The sequence below is a fragment of the Delphinapterus leucas genome, chromosome 12 (genome assembly GCF_059928025.1).
Source record: "Delphinapterus leucas isolate spDelLeu-1000000601 "Yukka" chromosome 12, BTC_Dleu_Yukka2, whole genome shotgun sequence".
Taxonomy (NCBI): domain Eukaryota; kingdom Metazoa; phylum Chordata; class Mammalia; order Artiodactyla; family Monodontidae; genus Delphinapterus; species Delphinapterus leucas.
The window spans coordinates 13723181-13746880 of record NC_143140.1 but is presented as its reverse complement, the minus strand read 5'-3'; the positions used below and the strand labels follow the sequence as shown (position 1 = coordinate 13746880).

Below are 23700 nucleotides of genomic sequence, written 5' to 3'. Positions count from 1 at the left end.
TATCAGCAAATACAAATTATAAGATTATTTGGGAAACAAGTTTCCCTTTTTGAATATTTCTCAAAGGCCAATCAGATTTATTAAAAACCTTACTGTTTACCTCTCACAAAGAATCAGTATTTAATCTATGCACTGGCCCAACAACAAGTTTGGTGACCATATATCAAGGATTTCAAATATTCTGTCCCATCATTGCTATACACAACGTCTGTCATTCAGAAGTCTTAATAGTTGGTTTCAATAACATGACCCAAAATGAAGAAAAGGAGTCAGTGGCTGTAAGAACATAAAATCCTTTTCTTCCCAAGTGTATCTATAATTAGTAAAAAACTCAGGCAGTCAGAAAGTGGCTAATAATGTCTCACTGCTGCTGCTCATTGGGAGAAAAAAAGAGAAGTAATTAGGGAGTGGAACCCAAGTGCTGGTTTTCACATTCTCCACCTGAGACCCCAGCTGCCTCACATGCATGTCTACGGATTCTGTGGCCACACAAGGTGACACTGGAATGTTAGTAATGTTGGCAACAGCTGTTTTGTCTGGGACCATGGCCCCAGTGGGGGACGAGTGGCAATAAAAATGATTAACTGGCCATGCCTCCATTTTATAGGTCTTAGGTATCTTTATTTTTAACTCTGAGGAAGTCATCTTATTTTTATTATGAATAAAATTACTATTCCCGTTGACACAGATAAATGGTTAGGTTCTTTTCCTCCGAAGATATCAGTACAGTACATGGCCTTTAGCCATTAACAGACCAAAGAGACTAAAGTTCTTTGCTGAAAGGAAAACTGAGAAACAGAAAACCCTGATCAATTCAAGGCTTGTAAACGGATGTTCAGACTATGAACTGGATTCCCACTGAGACATGATGGTTCTCAAAATGCACATAGTCACACAGAGTATTTTAGCAAGAAGTCAAATGTTTTAATTGGACATTTTTGTCATCCACTTTATTGAGCAGTCCAAAATGTGTCTTGGGGACTAACTTCCCTTAGGGGTGGGCCTTGCTAACATTAGCTTTGCACCGTGGGTCCTCAGTGCATAGGAAATAAGGCTGGAGATGAAGACGGAAAAGGTGGGGATAGTGATGGATAACAGGGCACAGATGCGGGAAGGCATTAGTTCCACGGTGTTTCCAGAGCATAGACTTTCATAGGTATAACTGCTCATCTCAACCTGCAGCCTATCAGAAAGGAAGCCTCAGGTGTAGCTGTGGGGAAGAGAGAATCAGACTTGTATGTGATGAGATTCTCCATCTCCAAGGAAAAACATGGTGTCCCCTGGATTCAGGCTGGGCTGAAGTGAAATGGGCAACTGTCAAAGCTTTGTCTGTTTCCTTGTTTTCTCAGCAAACAAGTCTGTTCCCTGTCCATGCAAAGACTAAAAACGATATGCTACAATGACGCTGCCTTTAGAATTATCATTAGGAATAATAATTTCATCACATCAAAATAAAAATCTAACCGCCTGAGATAAAAACACAAAGACCTAGAAAAGGGAGATGTGACCAGTTGATTATTTTCCTTGCCACTTATTCTCCCCCCCACCCCGCTCCCCAATTCCACTCTCATAAGGCTAAGCCACTCAGCTCCAAAGCCTCCTCTGGCACTGTTCTCCTAGCTCCTTTCTGTTTACTGAATCCAGCAACCTCTCTCCCACCTCAGGCCCTTTGCACTTCCTGATCTTTGTGGTTGGAAAGTTCTTGCTCTGGGCCTCACACGGCTGGCTACTTCTCAAGTAATGTCTCCTAGATGCTCAGAGATGCCACCTGGACCACCTTAACTAGGGCAACAACTCTTCCTCCCAAACCACTCTCACGCTACCCAGTTTATTCCCCTGCAGCACTGCATATTAAGCTGAACTTGTTTTGTCTACCTATGGAATTGCCTCTTCACCATCGGTCCCTCACCCCACACACACATGATAGCGTGTAAGTTACTGAAGGTAGAGACCTTAGCTTTATTATTATTATTATTGTTTGTTTGTTTTTTACGGTACGCGGGCCTCTCACTGTTGCGGCCTCTCCCGTTGCGGAGCACAGGCTCCGGACGCGCAGGCTCAGCGGCCATGGCTCACGGGCCCAGCCGCTCCGCGGCGTGTGGGATCTTCCCGGACCGGGGCACGAACCCGTGTCCCCGGCATCGGCAGGCGGACTCTCAACCACCGCGCCACGAGGGAAGCCCGAGACCCTAGCTTTAATTTGTCTGTTGTTTTTTTTTTTTTATATAAACCACTGTGTACTCAAGGTTTGTAACAGTCATTAACACATGCTAGGTGATCGAGGTAAGTATGTGTCGGATAAATGAATTCAATTTCACATCCTAAATTCACTCTTTTAACCATGTATCCTGCTCTGTAACCATAACCTTCAGGACTGAGCAATGCCTCATGCATTAAAGGTGAAAGAAGTTCTACATGAAATTAAAATGAAAATGGAAACAACACGGTTGTATATGTTTTCAATCTTATGGTTCCTTTAGAAAAGAAGCGTAAATTCCACCAGAGTCACCTCCCACAAAAACTCACGCTGTAGAGTTTTATCAGCGTGTTACAATAAGTCAGCATTTTAGAGAAAGCTAAGGGCTTTCACTTCTAGAGGGCATCCAGTTGACATTGAAAATGACTGTTGATAAGCTAGCATTTGTATTTAAAATACAGGATAAGCATAAGATGCAACAAAATCCTGAAAATAAACTTTGAAAATCATGTAGATTTATAATTAAGCCTCGAACACTGAGCAATCTCCGGACCCTGGACAGCCTCCTGAGGGCTGAACAGTGTCATTCTTCTAGAGCTTTTCCAGTGGAAACAGTAGAGGGAGCTCCTGGTCCACATTACACATTATGTGAATTTCTGTGACACACGTGAGCCCCACTGCTCAATTCTCTTACTGCAATAATGAAACAATGCACAAAAACAATGCCAGAGAAAAAAAAAAGAAAGGAAATCAAGGGCCCTGCCTGCAACAGAAAGGAATAATAACACATTTTCCAATTAATGTGGTTTTTAATAAACACGTTTGCAGGGATGATGAATGAGAAGTGACGGAAGTGTCAAACGGGTGGGCTAAGACATGCCGCCTTTAATGGCTCATTAGTTAAACTCTTCTGTTCCGCCTCATTGCCAGCTGCTCTGCTCTCCCTTCTAAAGGAATGAAAACCTGGAATACTCTGAAATAAACTAAGGCATTTCAAGTCTCGAGACTCTCGAAGCCTCATCATGCTAACACGAGGCCACTGTTTTCCATTCCTTTACGCTACTCAGATAACTGGAAGGCTTGAAAGACAAAGAAATCTTTACTGGAGAGTGAGTGAGAGAATAAAGGTGGGTTTAGCGGTCCATTCCTGGGTCTCAAGTCTATAACCCCTACTTATACTTGTGTGATCCTGGGCAAGTTACTCGATGTTTCCAGGCAACCTTTACCCCATTATAAAATGAGCATCATTTCTACTTCTCGTGATAGTTGTGAGGATTACATAATGCGCTGGCAGTGGAGCATCAAACACAAGAGCTAGGGCTGTAATCATCTCTCCCGGTCCATCTCTCTCTCTTTGGTGGAATATGTTTCCTCAGGAGTTACTGCTATTTCCTTCCCTAGGGAGAGGCTTAATGCTCTCGTGCTTCCTCTCTGAAAACTGCTCTCAATCATAATCTTAGGGGCTTCCCTGGTGGCACAGTGGTTAAGAATCCGCCTGCCACTGCAGGGGACACAGGTTTGAGCCCTGGTCTGGGAAGATCCCACATGCCGCAGAGCAACTAAGCCCGTGAGCCATGGCCGCTGAGCCTGCGCTCTAGAGACCACGAGCCACAACTACTGAGCCCGCACGCCTAGAGCCCGTGCTCCGCAACAAGAGAAGCCACTGCAATGAGAAGCCCACGCACCACAACGAAGAGTAGCCCCTGCTCACCGCAACTAGAGAAAGCCCGCGCGCAGCAACAAAGACCCAATGCAGCCAAAAATAAATAAATAATTTAAAAAATCATAATCTTAGTGTATTTGCAGGTATCATCAGTCCAAGACATTGCTACTTAATGGTTTCCCTCCAATGAAGAATATTCATTCAAAACAAGATGACAGAAGCTACTTGGGGGAATTTGGGAGCTTTTCCCTTTGTGTGGGTAATATCAGCTCTGCTTATTAACAGGAAATTGGACCAATACTTTATAAAAAGTGATGAAGGGTTGTGGCCAGCTCTGTGAACCAGTTAGTTGCCCCTCAATTACCAGCATCTCAATAAGAATAATTTTATGTATGCAGATTACATGTGTGTAAGTTTCAACTAAACCTTCCTCAAAGAGAGGAAAAGTTGCTATTAAGTATGGGAAGCTAAATTGGAGTAATATATATGACTTTGATGAAACAATACTTCATAAAGAAAATCTAATAACATTAGTTCAAAGATCTACTTTAAGTAAATATTCCTTTATTAGATATTTTCCCCTAGAGAATGTACTCTCTCAGGGTGAAAGAGATTGTCCTTCCACACACACAAAGTTGTGGGAAATTATTCTTTGTAAACAACTAATCTTTTTGGTACAAATGTTTCTTAAGAAGGTGAGAAAATACAAATTTGGCTTCAGAACAATCACAAATAGAATGGTTGGTTAAAATGTTTTAATTATTTGAGTTGCTTCAGGCCATTAGAGATTTCTTTCTTCTATTTTTTAAAAATCTTCATTGACACTCCCCAGAATAACAACACTACCTTTGATGTAGGGAACATCTCTAAAGCCCTGGAGGGGAGAACATTTTCTTGAAGAAACTGAGCAAAGTATGCTGTTATCAAAGGATCCATGTCTCCTAAAAACTCCTATTCCTTGGTTCTTTTCAGACAATCCCACCGGTCAGAGTAAATCAATAAAAAATTTTCCCTTAACTTTTCTGAAGGCTAATTGCTCAAACATATATAGTAAAATTATATACTATACTGTTCACTCATTTGAGGGACATTATGTATTATTTGATTATTGCTTGATAAGAGAGAAAATTAATTTTTTTTTATAGTTCACATCGTCATAAGACATTCTAACACATGCTTTAGGAATCTCAGACGCCAGCCAGTAGGGTGAGTCAGACACCATCTCCCAATCTCAGTCGGAAGGATCTTGGTGCCTCCCAACCTTTCCTTCTTTCTCTTGTTACCTTCCTTCCTGTTGTGAAGGGGAGAGGGCTCATCTCACATAAGGTACAAAGTGGAAGAAGACAAATAAATGAAAAACAACAACATTTTGACCTAAAAATGCCCACAAGTAAAGGGGGACATCTCTTAAGCTCTATGTCAGTTGTAATAAAATACAAATGACTAGTAAATACTATGATAGCTGCAATGGATCTCACTCTCTCTCAGCATTCCAGCTACTGTGCCACTAGAGAGACCTATCAGGAAATCTGGCCCTGGGACTCTCCACTCAGAGCTCTTCACAGATTGTCCTGGTTTCTCGGGATATGTGGAGCTCATAGCAGTTCTGCCAGGATGCTGCCCGGGCTGGACCCGACCTGTCAGTGCTGTGGTCAGAGATGCCTGGCCGCCACCTGCCCCACTCCCCGGGGCTCAGCTTTTGTTCAGGCTGCTTTCCTCTGTCAGCAGCTCCTAGCTTGCTCTCTCCTTCCCCTCTATTTGCTTTACTGGACAGACCTTCTCAACTTTTACAGGAACAGCTTTATTGAGGTATAAGTGAGACACAAAGAATTGCATGTATTTAATGTGTACAATGTGATGAGTTTGGACAGATGCAAACACCTGTGATCTCATCACCACAACCAAGGTAACTGACATACCCAGCACCTCCCAGCCTTCCCTTGTGTTCCTTAGTGTGTGCGTGTGTGCATGTGTGTGGTAAGAACACCTAACATGAAATCTACCCTCTTAACAAGTTCTGAAATGCACAATACTGCATGGCTACCTATAGGCACTATGTCGTAGGGCAGATCTCTGGGATGTAATCATTCTGCATAACTGAAACTTTATACCTGCTGAATAACACTCCCCAGTACTCCCGCCCCTATGTGCTCTCTGCTTCCGTAAGTCTGACCATTTCAGAAATCTCAAAAAGTGGAGCCACGCAGTCTTTGTCTTTCGGTGAACTGGCTTATTTCACTCAGCATAACGTCCTCCGGGCTCATCCATGTGTCGTGATGAGCAGGAGTTCCTCCTTGTTTTTAAGGCTCAACCTTTATGTTTCAGTTGTCAATTCCAGAAGAAAACCACCCTGGCGTTATCTTTTCTAAGTTTTCTTCCTCTGTTCACATTTTCTGTGAGTTAAACTTAAATACTTGAAGGGCAAGGACCACATCGTATTCATTTTTGCAAGCCTAGCTCCCAACAGTGTTAGGCACATAGTAGGCCTTAAATAAATGTTTAATAGTTTGTGAAACTATTAAATGATGTGAATTAGAAGCAGGTTGATTTTTGTATAAGCTCATTTTCTTAAAATGTTAGTTAATATGATCTTGAAAGGACTGATTTTGAAGAACTCTGTTCATTTCTAACCATTTGGGAAATAACAGTCCTCTTGCTAAAGTACATTATGTTTAGGGAAATTAAACATGAAGGTGGCATAGAAGAATGTGGGAAGCCAGGTATTTCACCTTTCTTTTCAATGCTTCCCTTAACTCATTCCTGTAAGAATGACAAGGTGCTTCATAGGACTTTTTGCAGTATGGTGGTATGCATGTCATCTATTATGTGAATAACTTAAAAAAATACAAAAGCTGATGAAAAATGTACCCCAAGATAGAGTTTTGATAATACTCGTATCAGACAAAAGATATTTAACCCACTAGAGGAGTTATCCCACAATCAAAAAGACAAAGAGTTTCCATAAACCACAATTCTTATACAAAAATGAGCAGATGATATAGTCTAATAATTCTTTTTAAACAAGAGCTGACCTATGAATAAAAACCTTTTCTTTTTTGAATAGAATTTCCCCCTTTTTTTGGTAGCCTAACAGATTGGTATTTTATTATATTACAAAAGATAATAAACCACTTTTCTTTTAAATACCGTGTACTCAGGATTTAATGAACACTGTGTGTCAGACCCATAGCTGAGTTTAAATTCTAAATCTAATACTTGAAATAAAATAAGTACCTCTCTCTCCCAAACACTCTGGCAATCAAAACCTGTGGAATTGAATATTATAAACTCTTTCATATGGTCGCATATTTCTTAATCTTCTAAATTCTTCAGTAAACTCATTGGATCTACAGCTGAGGACTCATTCCAGGATGTGATGTAATCCTCTTCTCTCCTAGACATTTGGCAAGCCTGTCATAAAGGCCTTCATCATTCAAATTCCTCCTCTGAGACAACAATTATCTTGTCTTGAAAGCAGCATCATGCATTTAGAAAACTATGGGAAAGTCTAATCTTGCCTGTTAGCTTGTACCAGCTTTTCTTGTTTATAGCACGAGACAATTACCGAAAATCCTACAATAAGTTCTCTCTTTTGCCAGAAAATTTGGGATAAAAATCAACAGAGCTGATTCCTTTAAAGACTGGATTCCAGGATGTCCAATTGATGCCATTTTCCCCCCAGTTGTTTCATAACCAGTATCAACTGACACCAGCACATTGCTAAGAGAACAATTTACTTGAACGGCTAAATGGATGAAATGAAATCATTGACAGAGCAGCAATCTTTTTCACCTTTGGCATGTGGCCGCACCCTAAGTGACTCCTAAGGAGCTCAGTCTAGAGCCCTCTAGTGGTGGCGCAGGTGGTTCTAGCCTTTAAAAAGTCACTTATTTTCCCGTCTTCATTTTCTCATCTATGAAGTATATTCATTTGTTGACTCATTCATTAAATAATTAACAGTTACATGCTACATGCCAGAAACTGTGCTAGACAATGATGATAAAATAGAGGTTCAAAAAATATTCACAGGGCAGTGGTCAGAAAGACAAGGAAAATAGGAGTCACAAAACAATGTGCTCTGTCTGCAGGAGGCATAAGCTCATAGGATTGCAGAGGATGACACATCTCGTGCTGTGCTGAGAGCAGCGGCAAGGGCTTCGTGGGAGACCTGGGGTCTGAGCTGAGTCCTGCAGGTGGGGAAGCTCACCCGGGCCTTGGGGAGAACATTTGCAATGTGTGGCATTTTGAGATCATAAAGGAAGATGACACTACAGGTTGCAAAAGAAGAAAGGGCACAGAGGAGGATAGACAAAGATAGGAAAAGGACAAACTTTGAAGGGACTAGAATGGCTGTAGAAGATATGGAATCCATCTGGAAGGAAAGGGACGTTATTAAAGAGTTTTCAACCAAAGAGCTACGTGATCAGAGTTATGATTTAGAAATATTACCCCACTTGTAGAAGGTAGAGGCAATGAGACAGCTGGGAGAAGCCTACAAAAATATAGATACAAATTGACAAGGGCCTAAATAAGGCAGTGGTATGAGGAATGAGAGCTGATGGGAAGTAGAATTGACACGATTTAGGAACTATTTGGATGTGGAGGATGAGAGAGAGAAAAAAAACCTAGGGTCATTTTTAGAGTTTAGTTTCGGACAGGCTATGTTTGTAGTACATAGGAGACCTCCAAGTGGAGATACTGAGCAGGCCGTGGGGTGTAGGAGCCTGGAACTCAGGAGGAATGTCTGGGTGGAAATAGAAGACTGGGATTCTTTAAACCGTACAGCATATAAATAAGGGAAGGGGGAACAGCTTTACGGAAGGAGACAAAAAGGATGGCCTCAAAGGTAGGAGAAAACGATCAGCGTCAATGAACCAAGAGAATAGAGAGTTTCAAGGATAGAACAGTCAACAGCGTCAGTTCCTATACAGCAGTGAAATAAGGTGAAGCCTGAAAGGCACTCAAGGAATCTCGTGACTCAGAGATATTGGTGATCATGGAGAATGCAGGGCCAGCGGAGTAGCTTGGACATAAACCAGACTCTAGTGGGTTGAAGAGTTAGCAGGAACACAAGAAATTGCACACTTCCTCTAGAAGCTTGGGATAAAGGATGAGATCAGCTAATTGGCTACACGATCTTTATGGCTCTCTTTAGCAACAATATTCTATGAAATTCTACTGGCAAAATAGCTGTGTCAAGAAAAGTAGGCATGCTTCCCCAGATGTCTGACTCACCACCAGCCTGGATGTTAAGAAATTGAGGAGATGGGGCTCAGGTGGGTTCAGCACAGGGGTTGCTGATCTGGGACTCGGCTTGGGGTGCCCATGCAGGCAGCACACTTGCTCCTGTCCAGGAATGAAGTGGGCAGGGGGTGCAGCCGGCCACCAGCCTCCCTGATCTCTTGGTTGTTGGTGGTGGGAGGTGTAGGGAGCACAACCATGTTAAACAGTGGAAAGATGGAGATTATTATCTACAGGGGATTAAGAAAACCTTTAGATGAACACACAGCAGTACAGAGGGACTCATGAAATACCCTACTGTTTACTCACAGGTGGTCCTGGAGGCCCTGGTTTTCCTGGAGGACCTGGTTTTCCTCGTCTTCCCTAGAAACCAAAGAGAAACAGACAACAGCTACTGTGATTCCATTTTATTTTAAGATGAGACAATATTAAATGGCAATTTTAAAGACTAAAAATTAACTAAAAGTTAAAAAACAATTCCAAATCCACATGACCTTTAAAGACCTGTGAAGTCTAAAAGCTCTGAGACAATTTTTAACAGCCAAGATGAGAAAAACAGTGCCTGGAATGAATCAACTGTGACTCTTACTAGCAGCCCTTTAAAGGCTGTCTACTTTGGTACTCTAGCAAAGTAATATAAAGTATCTGAAGGATGGTCTAAGATGGGCATTTTATCTGATAATTCAGTGGGTTCAGGTGCAATAATAAATGCTTTTATCATCTTAAATTGGTATTTCTCAAAGAGTGATCTGAATTCCAATTTTATAGGAGCTTCCTGAGGGTGCTATCAGGTATTAAAAATACACTTTTCTGGGCTCCATCCTGGACTTACTGGTTTAGGATCTCTGGGGAAGGGATCCATGAATATGCATTTAAAAAACCCCTTGAGGTAATACTCATACTCACTAAAGTTTGAAAAGCACTTCCGTAAGCCATATTATAATTATATATCTTGTGAAAAGCACATTAACTAGCTCTTTTCTTCCCTTTGGATGATTAAGCTGTTTTATAAGTGAAATAAAATGTTCACTCCTTGCTTATTAATCTTCATTATTGTAAGTGAATGTTAACTCCCCAAGTTTACAACTAGCTAAATTCCAATTGCAAGAGCCAGAATGACATTTCTAAGTACCTGGGTATCTATAGCATTTAAAAAACATTGATTTATTATACATTTATTTTCTTACTTATTTTCTTTCCTTTATCATAGAAGGAAGCAAGCTTAGGTATGGATAGCACACATTTTGAATGAGAAGCATTTCTGAGCAGGTTTTCTAATTCTGTTTCATTGTTACTAATAACTTTATTTTATTACCATATTGGTAGTATGTTAATACATATTAAGGCTTGTTGTTACTTAAAAGGTAAAAGTATTAGGCTGATCTTTCAACTCTTTTTGGGGAGAATTGTAAGCATAAACAAGGAAAGGCCCATTTCACTGACGGATTTTCTTGCTCTGAAAGAGTCAGGCTTGATCTTTCTGGCCTTCAGCTAAGCTTGGAGTTGGGTAGGAAATGCAATACCCACTGAAGCAGCAGAGTAAGGTCTGGAAGGTAGGTAAGCAAATGCGACACTGTGATTGGGTGGGAAATGCTTGCATTAATTGCTGAAGGCAAGTTGAGTACCTACTGTCAAGGACTCCATATAAAAATGGCAGCTGTATTCATAAAAAATCCTGGCTAACAACTACAGAACAGATTTTTTTAAAATTTCATTAAAACCAGAAATAAAATGAGTAGTTATTTTCATGTACTTTCTGTTTTAGAGATCTGAACCTTGGATTTCCTTTGGGGGGTTGTAAGATTGGAATGAATATATAATTTAATATTCTGTATACTGAATAAAAGTTACACACATGGACATAATTTTCTTGTTTTGCAGTTTATACATTCTGAAAACCAACATATTGGGTCTTTTAGTAAATGCAAGTCAATCAGCCCCTGAAGATTAATCAATGATAAAACGTTTACTTGGAAAGTGGAGGCATTTATTCATTTACAAGAGCACAAAGAAACAAAATCGGTGACATTGGAGTAGGTGATTGGTTCTTTCTTTTAGGTTGAGGTAAGTTAAAACCATAGGATAAACTTTGTGTGCAGTCTCCTTTCCTTAAAGGAGACATATATATTGATTTGGGCAGGAAGTGGAGAAAATGAGATTATTGATCAACTTTTATCACAGAGTTAATGTTTAAGATAAACTAAGTCTCAGATATTGTAGCATAACATTGTCATGTCTTAACATGAGGAGTAGACGCATTCATGGTTCAGTATGGTACGGGCAAGCTTCCAAACTCTTGCACATCACTGCTGATTTACATCATTGTTCAAAGCCTTGCGACTGTCAAGAGTGTGCGGATGTGTCTCTGGAAGAGCACAGGGGAACGCTGATTGTCTTTATGCCTCCTTGCTAACAGTAGACATGCAGGTAAGATGTTTTTGAGGATCGTCAAATTACTGGAACATACTGTACACAGCTGACTTCAGCCAGCACGTATTTTCAGTTTAAATGTGGTTTCTAGGCTTGAATTTCTAGTAATATCCTGAAGCAGATTTGAATATTTTTTTCTTTTTCAGCTTTACTGAGATATAATTGGCATGTAACATTGTGTAAGTTTCATGTGTACAAGTGATGCCTTCATACACTTATATGTTAGGAATAAAGTTAGTGAATACCCCCGTCAGCCTACATAATTACCATTTGTGTGTGTGTGTTGAGAACATTTAAACTCTACTCTCTCGGCAACTTTCAAGTATAAACACAATATTGTTAACTATAGTCACCATGCTGTACATTAGATCCCCAAACTCATTCATCTTCTAACTGGAAGTCTGTGCACTTTGACCGGCATCTCCTCATTTCCCCTTCCTCAGCCTTTGGCAGCCAACATTGTCTCTGTGTCGATGAATTAGGCTTTTTTAGATTCCATACTCTGGGGCTGGGGCTGTGCCTGGGAGGGCCAGGGAATACCCTCCTGACGTCGATAGAGGGGCTGTTTTTGCGTGTTTCTTTCCACTTCTGTCTCCTCTTATTTCAGGCCCTTCATTCTAGACCCACTGTAAAGTGAGACAAGAAGTGGGCACTCGGATGTGGGCTGGGATGAAAATCCCAGCACATAACAGAAAAATGCTGAGCTGGGTGCAGCCTTCCTGGCTAGGGTGCCTGGTCCCAGGTGGCCATTTGTTCAGAAGCAATTGATCAGTTGGAGTCTGGCTCAATCTCCAAATGGATGGTTTCAGCCGCATTACAATTGGGCTAAGCCAATACTTTTCTGAAAATCGGGAGTACGAAGCATAAAAGGCAGATTTACCATATCAGGTTGCCCTGGAAACCTCAAAGTGCTCAACACATATGTTTCCTGTTTGGCAACAGTGTAAAGGTTATCAGACTGCAGTTTAGGTATTTGTCTAATGATTTAAGCCCAGTGGTGCTCTAACCCGATCGCACATCAGCATCCTCGGGAGACCTAGCAGGAACATATTGCTCTCCCCACTTCCAGAGTTTCTGACTCAGCAGGTCCTGGGTGGGACCTGAGAACTCACATTTATAACAAGTTCCCAGCAGTACTGATGCTACTGGCCTTGAGACCACACTGTGAGAACTCCTGTTCTAAACCTCAACCTCTTATTTCATATTTAAAGTCAGGCAATCTTGTATAGCCCTTAATCTTGTAAACCTTGTAGCTCAGAACAAAAGAGCTGGGTTGGTTTTGTGACTGCGTGGAACTTTAAGAATAAAAACCCCATTGTCAACTTCAGGGCCGCCTGGATTGGAATCCCAGCCTTTTCTTTTATGGAAGGTTCTTGTGTCAAGATGTCCTTGCTGTAAAATTGGTACTTACACATTGAAGCCTGTTTGCGAAGAATTAAAAAAGAGATCATGTGTAAAATTCCTGCCACGCACACACCCATTAGGATGGCTAGTTTCAAAAAACAAAATAAGCGTTCGTGAGGATCTGGAGAAACTGGAATGCTCGCGCACTGCTGGCGAGATTGTAAAATGGAGCAACTGCTATGGAAAACACTGCGCAGATTTTTAAAATAATGAAAAGTAGAATGACCATGTGATCCAGAAATCCCACTTCTGGGTCTATATCCAAAGGAATTGAAAACAGGGTCGTGAAGAGATACCTGCACACTGTGTTCATGCGCAGCACTATTCAGAATAGCCAAGAGGTAGAACCAATCCAAACGTCCATTAACAGATGAGTGGATAAACAAAATGTGGTACACACGATGGAATACTGGACATTCCGATACGTGCTACAACACGGATAAACCCTGATGACATCATGCCAATTGAAATAGGCACAGTGAAATAAGTCAGTAGAAGACAAATACCGTATGATTTCGCTTATATGAGGTACTTAGAGTAGCCAAATTTACAGAAGCAGAAGGTAGAATGGTGGTGGCCAGGGGCTGGGGGGCGGGGGATAGGGGAAGTCATTTAACGGGAGCAGAGTTTTAGTTTTACAAGATGAAAAAGTTCTGAAGATCTTTTCACAACAATGCGGCTGTCCTGAACGCTAATGAACTGTACAGCTGAAAATGGTTAAGATGGTAAATTTTATGCTATGTGTTTTTCTCCACAATTAAAAACAACAACAACACCACTCCTACTATAATATCTGACACAGTGGGAATAACAAATGTTAGTTCCTTTTCTCCCTGCCCTTCTACCAACCTTTATCCAATTATCCATTTTTTTTTCCATTTGAAAATGTTGATAATATATCAAGAAAACCTTCTAAAATCTGTGTTGTGCATCAGTTAAAAAACGTAACCAACTGTCGACCTTGCATAGGGGGTTTTTTCATCTAAAACAACAATCAAGATGCCCTTTAAGAGTAGAAATAGAAAAAGTAACTTGTAGATTATTCATACGGTGGAATACTATATAACAACGGAAATGAATGGAATACAACTGTATGCAACAAAATGGTTAAATTGTGTAAACACAACGTTGATCAATTCATATAAGGAATAAAAGCAGGCAATGCTAAGCTAAGCTGTTAGAAGTTGCAATAGGTCACCCATGTGGGAACGGGGAGCGACGGAGATCATCAGACTGAGATGCGGACGTTCTGTTTCTTGAACTGTGTGCAGGTCACGAGCGTGTTCTTGATTTGTGAAAAATCAACAAGTGGTCTCCTTAGGATACATACATTTTTCTGAATGTTTGTTATACTTCAATAAACATTAAAAAAAAAATGAAACCAGGAGATTTCCACGATGGAGTGATTTTATTTGAGTTATCAGATGACTTCATCCATCTGCATTTGCTGTGTACATGACCACAGAGGGTCAATACTGTCAGGAAAGAAAAAAAAAACAACAACCCAGGCCTATTTAAATAAATGACATCTACAAATTTTCAACAGTAAAAATAACCTGATGCTTCCAGGATGACTTGCAGTATGAGAGCACATGTATCTTAAATTAGCCACTTGATTTATAAACACTTGACCATCCAGGAGCATTAAGAAGGGAAGAATGCAAATAATGGGCGACTGGCACTTATCTGACAGATGGTTTTTGCTGTTGATGACGAGGACAAGTTACAGTAGTAATCGTACCGAAATAAAGGGTGGTATGCAGCCCTCAAGCCCACAGAGGAGACACGTGTGTAAGTAATCTCTCTACGTTGCCAGGTCTTCTAATGCAGCTGGCTCCTGTCCAGAATTCCCCTGTTCCCATGTGTGTATTCAGCACAGCCTTAGGCATCAACTCAGCCTGAACAAGGTACCAAGGAGATGTCGAGGAAGAGGAGACAGGGCCTGGACTGGCACCCACAACTGTGAAGTAGGTGTTAATTACACAGGAAAACATTACAGACCATCTGGGAAGTTCAGTTTTCTTTTTTTACATTGTGAACGGAAATAAGATTAATGACTGATGTAAAAGGTTAGCACATTTTGAAATCAACGATATGTGAAAAAATGGGAACGGAATACTTACATGAGGAATGCATAACATCTTAAGTGAATTTTATTTCTTAACATCTTTAAAAATACATCTAAGACAGCAATGAGGCTGGTCATAATGGTCTCCTTATTTCAGGGATCAGACAAGTGGCTCTTGTAAGGACACGGGAAGAGGATGTAATTCAGCATGAACAAAGAATCTGAAACAGGTTTAGAGCTAAGGGAAGATGAATCCATATTGTGATGCTATTCCCGATATTGCTTTTCTCATTTAGGTTGGGATCTTAAAATTTCTAAATCATGTCACAATTTCCCCATCTCTCTGTTCCCTTCCTTTTTTTTTTTTTTTTGGTGGTACGCGGGCCTTTCACTGCTGTGGCCTATCCCGTTGCGGAGCACAGGCTCGGGACGCGCAGGCTCAGTGGCCATGACTCACGGGCCCAGCCACTCCGCAGAATGTGGGATCTTCCTGGACCGGGGCACGAACCCGCATCCCCTGCATCGGCAGGTGGACTCTCAACCACTGCGCCACCAGGGAAGCCCTGTTCCCTTCCTTTTTTTCCCTTTGGATGGACTCTACCAGTAACTAATGTGGCTTTTCAAAACAAGTTAGAAATGTGACAATATTAACTAACCCCCCTCAGCTATAACTGAATAAATGATAATCTGAATAAACGGTAACACCTCATCGAAACATTGGACTGGGCCAGATGGTCTGGTCTGTGGTCAGCATGGTCTACAGTCACTGCTTAGCATTCCTATGAAGTTATCATGGTGGCACCAATTTGGTCACGAAGATAAGTATAATTAAGGTCTGACCTCTTAAGTCCCTTCTGACTGGATGAACCCCAAATCACCTTTTCCTTGTGTGCTCCAAGCTGTGCATGTACCAAGAAACATAAAAGTCTATGACAAATGATTATTAAAATGGTTACCATTGATCAAATGCTTGCCATGGGCCAAGCCCTGAGTGCTAAGCATGGACTTACGCTATCTCATTTAATCTGCTCCAAACTACTGTGGGTGAGTGATACTGTTCCCATTTTACAGAGAACGAAAGATTAAACATCTAGCTCCAAATCACCCTGCTCTTAGTTGGTGGGGCTAAAATTTAACCCCAAGTGTGTCTGATCTTAAAACCCGTAATCCTCAGGATGAAGGTGTCCTTGGGGGGGCATATCCTGGTCATTCACGATTTCAGTTACTTTGCCGCTCTAATTGTTGAGTTTCTCTTGTTTTCTCACCACCAAGCCAGATTTTTAAATGTCCCATCGCCTTACGACTTTGCCCTTTTGGGAATTCAGGTCTTTCTAGTTCTCTCAGCTGCTCCCCTGATGGCTGCTTGCCTTTGCCTTGCGCCAGCAGGACAACCACAACCTTCCACTTAGACTGGACTCCCGACGGTCTTGCCAAACCACCAACTCTCTCTGTCCCAATCGCGGGCTCTGTTTTCTATGCCTGCCATTGCCAACCTCAGCCAATGCACTTGGTTCATCCTGGCTCAGGGGTGGGGCACCGTAGGGCATGGCTTAGCTGCTTCCTGACCATCTGTGATACATTTTATTGTGCGGCAGTGAGAGGGTGGATGCTCCCTCCCTATTTGGAAGTTTGCAGGGGGATGCTTGCAGGCTGGAGGAGGAGAATCGGGCTTGGACTCTGCCTTCCTTGTCCGAGAACTATGCCCATGCCCTGGGGTCCCCATCTCCAAGCACTCATAAGGCCTCAAGCATCTTTCATTTTTATTCAGGAAACTGTTACATTTTTAGACTTAGAGAGTGGATGAAATCAACACGTAGAGGGACAAATAATGCACATAAACTGCTAGTGTCTTATTTAAAAGAAATGTTAACATGAAAACTATGTGATGAGGTTCCTCAACACATTTCAGATGGGTCAGAGCTTGAGCCAGTGTATAAGAAGGAATTCAGCCTTACCAGTCAGCACTGGAACAAAGAAATCATTAATGACATTTCATATCTTGATTTCAATGAAGCTAAATTTATAGAAGTGCATTTTCAGTATTTTTGAGTCACATACTTTAACAAATGAAATGTACCCTCAAGGGGTGGAATTTTAGAACTGCAGTTTCAAAGAGAAAGACTGAATTGAGCAACACCAAATAAATTCCTAGGAATACATTTTGCAGCTATTCAATAACCGCCCGTAAACAGAGAGAATCCCCAAGGATCCGTAAGATGCAAGTATGAAGGTCACCCAATTTTGATACAGAAGAACTTTCAGTGCATAATTCTCAATCCACCAACTTAAATTTAATGGATTAAATCCCACTTGGATATTTAAATGCCCACTTCAAACCCTATCCAAAAAATGAGTAAATTCATTCAGCAGAAATGTACTGTCTGTGTTTTACGTACTGTTCTAGGGGAAAATATATGAATAAGGCCTGGATCTTGCGTTCAGCGTAGAAGAGGAGGGACAGCTATTGACAACAGCTATTTGGAGAGTGTTGTTCATTTGGCTGTAGGTAAACTCAGGAGTTCCGGGGAGGGAAGGTGAGAATTAAGTTGCTTCCCAAACCTTTCAGTAACTCTCTCAGCCTTTCGTTTGACAGGGGAAGCGGCGGGGGGTTGGTCACCGGGATGGGATGGGAGGGAAATGTGGGTGGAGGAAGCCATCTGCACCCCCTTGGCAATGAGATGGGGTGCTAGACCCTGAAGAGTCCCCTCAGACAGGGACAGCTTCCCTGGACACTTGTGCCCCCATACAGATGTGTGTCCTCTTTGGTCCTTTTGTCCTCTGATACTTATAGCCAACCTTTCAAGCAACTGGGCTTGGGAGGCATTTCCCAGTCTGCCACTCCTTGTGCTTTCATGATGGACTTAAGTATTGGGACTCTGTATTGATGACCTTCAAAAACTGAATGCTTGTGGACATGCCATTATGTAAATACTGGGTATGTTTTTTCTTGACTTGAATACTCTTTTCATTTCCTTAAACCTGACACCCAAGGTCACTTGCCAGTGTGACTGGGTAAGAGGAACTCTGAGTCTGACCTCTTCCAGCTGCTTTCCCACAGTCTCTTTCTCCTTCAGCTCCAACCTTTTCCCAGAATAAGGTTAGGGTGTCTTGGGAAAGCTGGTACCTCAGTTGGCCCTGCCAGCCCCAGCTGTGGGTCATTTGCTGGATTCTTTTTATGTTCTCCTTTGACTTCTCAGTCTCCTTTAGAGAAGTATCCTTCAGGCAGAAACCGCAGCTACATCTTATGCCGAGCGTCCTGCTACACAGGACGTACATCCATCCATCCCTATACAGACATCCATAAAGCCTAACCAACACCTACTCACAGGACTGACCTTCCTACGTACTTGCCCCAGGCCCCAGCGAGTGACTGTCCTTGTCAAAGGGGTGGTGAGGGGCCTGTGTCCCTCTGCTGGTTTCCCTGGTAACCGATGAGCCCACCTGACGTCAACTCCCCTATAACTGGAAATCCCTCCAGGACCTTGCTTCAGACGTGTAAGCGCCCCCATCCATGAAACCACTGATGTCTCTGTTGCTGACTCCGGGCTCTTTCTTTGGTCTTAAAGCTGGGCAAATGCAGGCCTTCTAGGCCTGCAGCCCAACAACCTACCACCTCTTCACTGTGTTTTTGTAGAACATATTTCCCATTCTCAGCTGGCATGTTCCCAGATTCCTTCATTAATTCATTCAACAAACATTAATTCATTCAACAAACATTTAATGAGTCCTTACTGTGGGCCAGATCCTTCTCTGTGCTCTGGAAATACCCTGAATCCATTCTGTCCTCAGAGAGCTTATATTCTAGCGGAGACAGACAGCACCTGGTCCTTTCTCTCTGCCAGACACCGTTCAAAGCAATTTATATCTACGTATTCATTGTATCTTCAAATTCTTCGTAATATCTTTGAGGTGTCTCTGTTTTACAGATGAGGCAACTGAGTGACGGTGCAGCTTGCCTGAGGTCACACGTCCAGTTAAGCAGCAGTGCTGGGACTTGAATTCAGGTAACCTGGCTGTGTCATCCCTGATCATCCCCCCCTGTTATACTGACTGCGTATCTGATAACGACACGAGTAGAGATATAAATTCTGGATAGCAACAAGAATCATAAAAAGTAAAGCAGGGTAAAGGGATACAGAGTTAGATAGGGTGGTGTGCCGTTTCAGATAGAAAAATCAGGGGAGGTCTCAGCAGACACCTGAACCAAGCGAGTCCGTGGGCTGTGCAAGGGCTGAGAAAGGACATCCAGCAGACGGAACAGTGAGAACAAAGCCCTGGGTGGCTGGAGAAACGCAAGCCGTGGATGGGTGGCAGGCAGGGCAGATTAGCTGAGCCTTGAAGACTGTGGTGAGGGCTTTGTGTTTTCTTCCTTTGATTGTCTTGGGAAACCATTGGGAGTTGTCGTAAAGGGGCCGCATCATGAGGTTGACCTAAACACTTGCCTGTGTAGATTAGCAGCCACTAGGGTAGAACTGCTACAGACTGATCATGTAATTCAGAGGCTCAACAGAACTGACTGTAGCTTATCTGATTTAGGTCGCTCGCAGGAACATTTCCTTCCATTTGTGCAGACAATCAAGAGTTGAGTATCTGTATAGCATTTTGTGACGGTTAAGTTTATGTGGTGCCCAGATATTTGGCCAAACATTTTTCTGAATGTTTCTGTAAAGGTGGTTTTTGGATGAGATTAGCATTTAGATGGTGGATTCTGAGCACAGCAGGCTGCCCTCGATAAGGTGTGTGGGTCTCGCCAATTGGTCCAAGGCCTGAATGGAACAAAGACTGACCTCCCCAAGGCAAGAAGGAACTCTGCCTGCAGACGGCCTTTGGACTTGAACTGCAACACTTCACCGGGTCTCCAGCCTACCAGACTACTCTATAGATTTTGGATTTACCAAGACTCTACAACTGTGTGAGCCAATTCTCTCTGTCTCTGTCTCTCTGTATACACATCCTGATGCTTTCATTTCATTTTTCTGGAGAACCCTGACTAATACCCATTTCCATTTATAAGTACGAAGTATTTTTTACCTTCCTTTAACATCTTATGTTACTGAATATAATACCTATTATTCTCTGATATTTACCCAGTCCATTGTTTTTGACTGAAAAAATGATATAAGGAAATGAGATCTATTTCATCCTTCACTGTGAACAATGGTTTTCAAATAGAGAATGCTGCATTGTTTAAGTAATCCTGCAAGACTTATATAAAGATATTTATAATTTAATGAGCTTGTACTCAAGGGAAAAATATGTTCTTGAAACATGTCAGGATGAATTTTCAAGGGAAAGACCTAATTAGCAGTGTCTGAAGTGTATGTCATCACATTTAGAAAACAAGGACTGGTCCCTGTAGACAGAATGGTGAGTTAGACTTTAAAGCTTTAACTACTCCCGTTAATATGTATGATTAATGAGCAGTCTGTCAGTTGGTTGCCCTCACTAAAGCAAAAGACCTTGCAGGGGGGAAAAAAAGGATGTTTAAATTAATGTACACAGAAATATGCAAATGCAGTTTATAATCTTTTTTATATTATGATTAATTAATAACTTTAGAGTCTTTACTGCGAAAGGATGCCATAGCTTGAACACCTTTTAAAATATAGAATCAAAGCTATAAAGATGTCTGAAAGTAACAGATGGCCACAGGTCCCAGTGACTTTATGGGAACTCTGGGAAGCTAATGAAAGCAAAAAAACTCTCAATGTTAGATCATGGCTGAGAAATCAAAAGCTGGGGAAAAAAGTATAAATGGAAGTAGTTATGTCATTATCTTTTCCTTACATATAATAAAATATTTTTACCTGATGATTATTTGGAGAAAATCATATTGAAGAAACAAGAGTTAAGCCCATTTAAAGGAGAGAACATAGGCGGTGGGGTCTCTTTGATGTCAAGATCTTCAGAGGCAAAGAGAAAATCCAGTCATGTGTGTAAATGATTCTAAACATAAAATTATTTGGTAATAGTTGCACGTTCATTTGGATATCTGGGTTTCTGAAGACAGAACCTTAATTTAAATCCTTCAGAAACACTGATAACTAAAACTACAAGAGCTAAGGTTGAAAGCAATCAAAATTACAGATCTGGGGCTTCCCTGGTGGCACGGTGGTTGAGAGTCCGCCTGCCGATGCAGGGGACGCGCGTTCGTGCCCCGGTCCGGGAAGATCCCACATGCCGCGGGGTGGCTGGTCCCGTGAGCCATGGCCGCTGAGCCTGCGCGTCCAGAGCCTGTGCTCCGCAACGGGAGAGGCCACAACAGTGAGAGGCCCGCGTACCGCAAAAAACAAAAACAAACAAACAAAAATTACAGATCTGTTTTGTACCAAAATGAGAAATCAACTTCCAGAAGAACATAAATGAGTGGGAAATTCAGTAAACAGATAACCTTGCGTCAGTGATAAGCATTGCTGCATTTATTAAGTGCTTACTACATGAATATTGGAGATTAAAGAGAAAATTAGACACAGATCCTACCTTTAAAGGTTTGGGGGGCTTTTAGTCTAGTATTAATTTCTCTTCTTTCCTGTCTACCAGATTTTCTCCACACAAAAAATCAAGGCTGCTTAAAGACATTGAAGAAAAGAGAACAGTAGCTCACAACTATTTTCAAGAGCTGGAGGTTGCATTAAACTTGGCCAAAACTGATATTTCTATTTTGGCATACTTTAATTACGTGGTGTACTTGCCCACAGTCATGCTTTTTCTGTACAAAGGTAGAGGTGAATATAGATTTTAACTCATATATTTATGACAAAATAATTGATCATTGATTAACAATAAAAACAGAATGGAAAAGTGTGCTGTACTAAGAAGGGAGAGACCTGGCCATTAGTACCGTCTCTTGTATTTATCAGCTAAGCAAACCTGAGCCAGTTATATCATCTCTCACCCTTAACCGTTTATTTATTTATTTTTTTTAAAAAAGGACTAATAACATACCTGCCTAAAAACATTGGGCTGGAATATATGAGCACCTGAGAAATATTTACTGTAAGAGAAATACCAAAGTTTGAAAAGAGCTTTCTATAATCTTTCCCCATAAATTTTCTTGAAGGCAGGGGGATGGTGCCTGGCATCAAGCAAGTTCTCCATCGGTGCCCACCCATCCTTCTGGACAGAAGGTTCCAAGCTTTCCTGGAGAGGTTACACTGCGTGGGGACATGCGCAAGGGGGTCCAACACATTCAGATATAGAGCTAGTGGATCAATTACATTTTTGGCAAATACCAAGGAAAAATATATCCCAAATACTCATTTTGAAATTTAGTACTTTGAGGCTACCCTCCTGGCCTAAACCAAAACTTTACGTAGAATGTGCTGTCTGACACTAATGTTTCAGCCTGGCTGACTCATGGGTAAGATATGTCTGCAGAAATGTTTTTCAAATAGTAATAATATTCAGCCATCAGCTAGCCTGTTCTCTTCCCTGAACACTGGTCAGAATTGGCAGGATGGCCAGTCAGGTTAGAACTGAAAGTTTCAAATATAAATAATATTTTGCCTAAAAATGTGGTATCCATAGCTTTGGCCTCACTCTTGGAATGAAATTAATATTCTAGATTTTACAAAGGACAAACTAGGGCCCTTACTAAGAGCAAAAGCCCAGCTCCTTGCCACGGCCTGCAGGGCTCTGCTCCACATCCGCTGCTCTCACACCCGGCCAGCCACACAGCTTCCTGCAGCTCCTTGAACTTTCCACCTCAGGTCTTGGCACTGTCTGCTTCCCCCAGATTTCCACAGAGCTGGTCCCTCACCTCTTAGTTCTTTGCTCCCAGGTCATCCTTGCGACGTGGCTTTCTCTGACCTCCTCACAACACTCCCTAACCCCTTCCCCTGCTTTCTTATTCTCAGTTGCATGTATCACCACCAACCATTCTAAGACATTTATTTTGTTACTGTCTTTGTAATAGATTGCAAGCTCCATGAGGGTAGAGGTTTTTGTCTATTGCAGGGGTTGGCCAAGTTTTCCTGTAAAGGGTAAGAGAGTAAATATTTCAGTCTGGCACAATACTCTGTTGTTGTAGAATAGTCATAGACAACATGTAAGCAAATGAGCGTGGATGTGTTCCAATAAAACTTTATTTACAAAAACACATGGACCAGATTTGGCCTAAGGGCCATCGTTTGCTGAGTCCCAGTCTATTGTTTTCATTGGCTATCTCCAGTGGCTACAATAATGCCTGGCAAATTATAGGTGCTCAAGAAATACTTGTTCTAATTTTTGGCCTGAGCTAACAATTAAAATGGAATTAAGTGTAACTCTTTGAAAAGGTACCAGGCAAATGAAGAGCCTGTACTAATGAGGAAAACAGTGTGATCTCATTCATTACTGTACTTTTAGACAAGGATCAACACCAAAACTGTGGGATTAATTATGTCTCAAAAATTCTTTAGGATCTGGTGATTTTTTTTTTTTTTTTTGTGGTACGCGGCCCTCTCACTGCTGTGGCCTCTCCCATTGTGGAGCACAGGCTCCGGACGCACAGGCTCAGCAGCCATGGCTCACGGGCCCAGCCGCTCCGCGGCATGTGGGATCCTCCTGGCATGCGTCCCCTGCATCGGCAGGCGGACTCTCAACCACTGCGCCACCAGGGAAGCCCTGGTGGTGTTTTTAATCATGATTTTTGTTACTGTTGTTGTAGAGAACACAAGACAAAAATTTCATTAGTACTTTGAAATTATTTTGCTGAAA

At 41.8% G+C, this 23700-nt stretch overlaps 1 protein-coding gene across 1 annotated transcript in view; it reads right to left on the bottom strand.

Moving 5' to 3' along the window:
- Window positions 1–23700, bottom strand: part of COL19A1 (collagen type XIX alpha 1 chain) — a 356054-nt gene that overhangs the window by 96494 nt on the left and 235860 nt on the right. The window contains exon 14 of the mRNA XM_089921716.1: window positions 9411–9464. Within this exon, the coding sequence (XP_089777842.1) occupies window positions 9411–9464 (54 nt within the window). The remainder of the gene's footprint in view (window positions 1–9410; window positions 9465–23700) is intronic.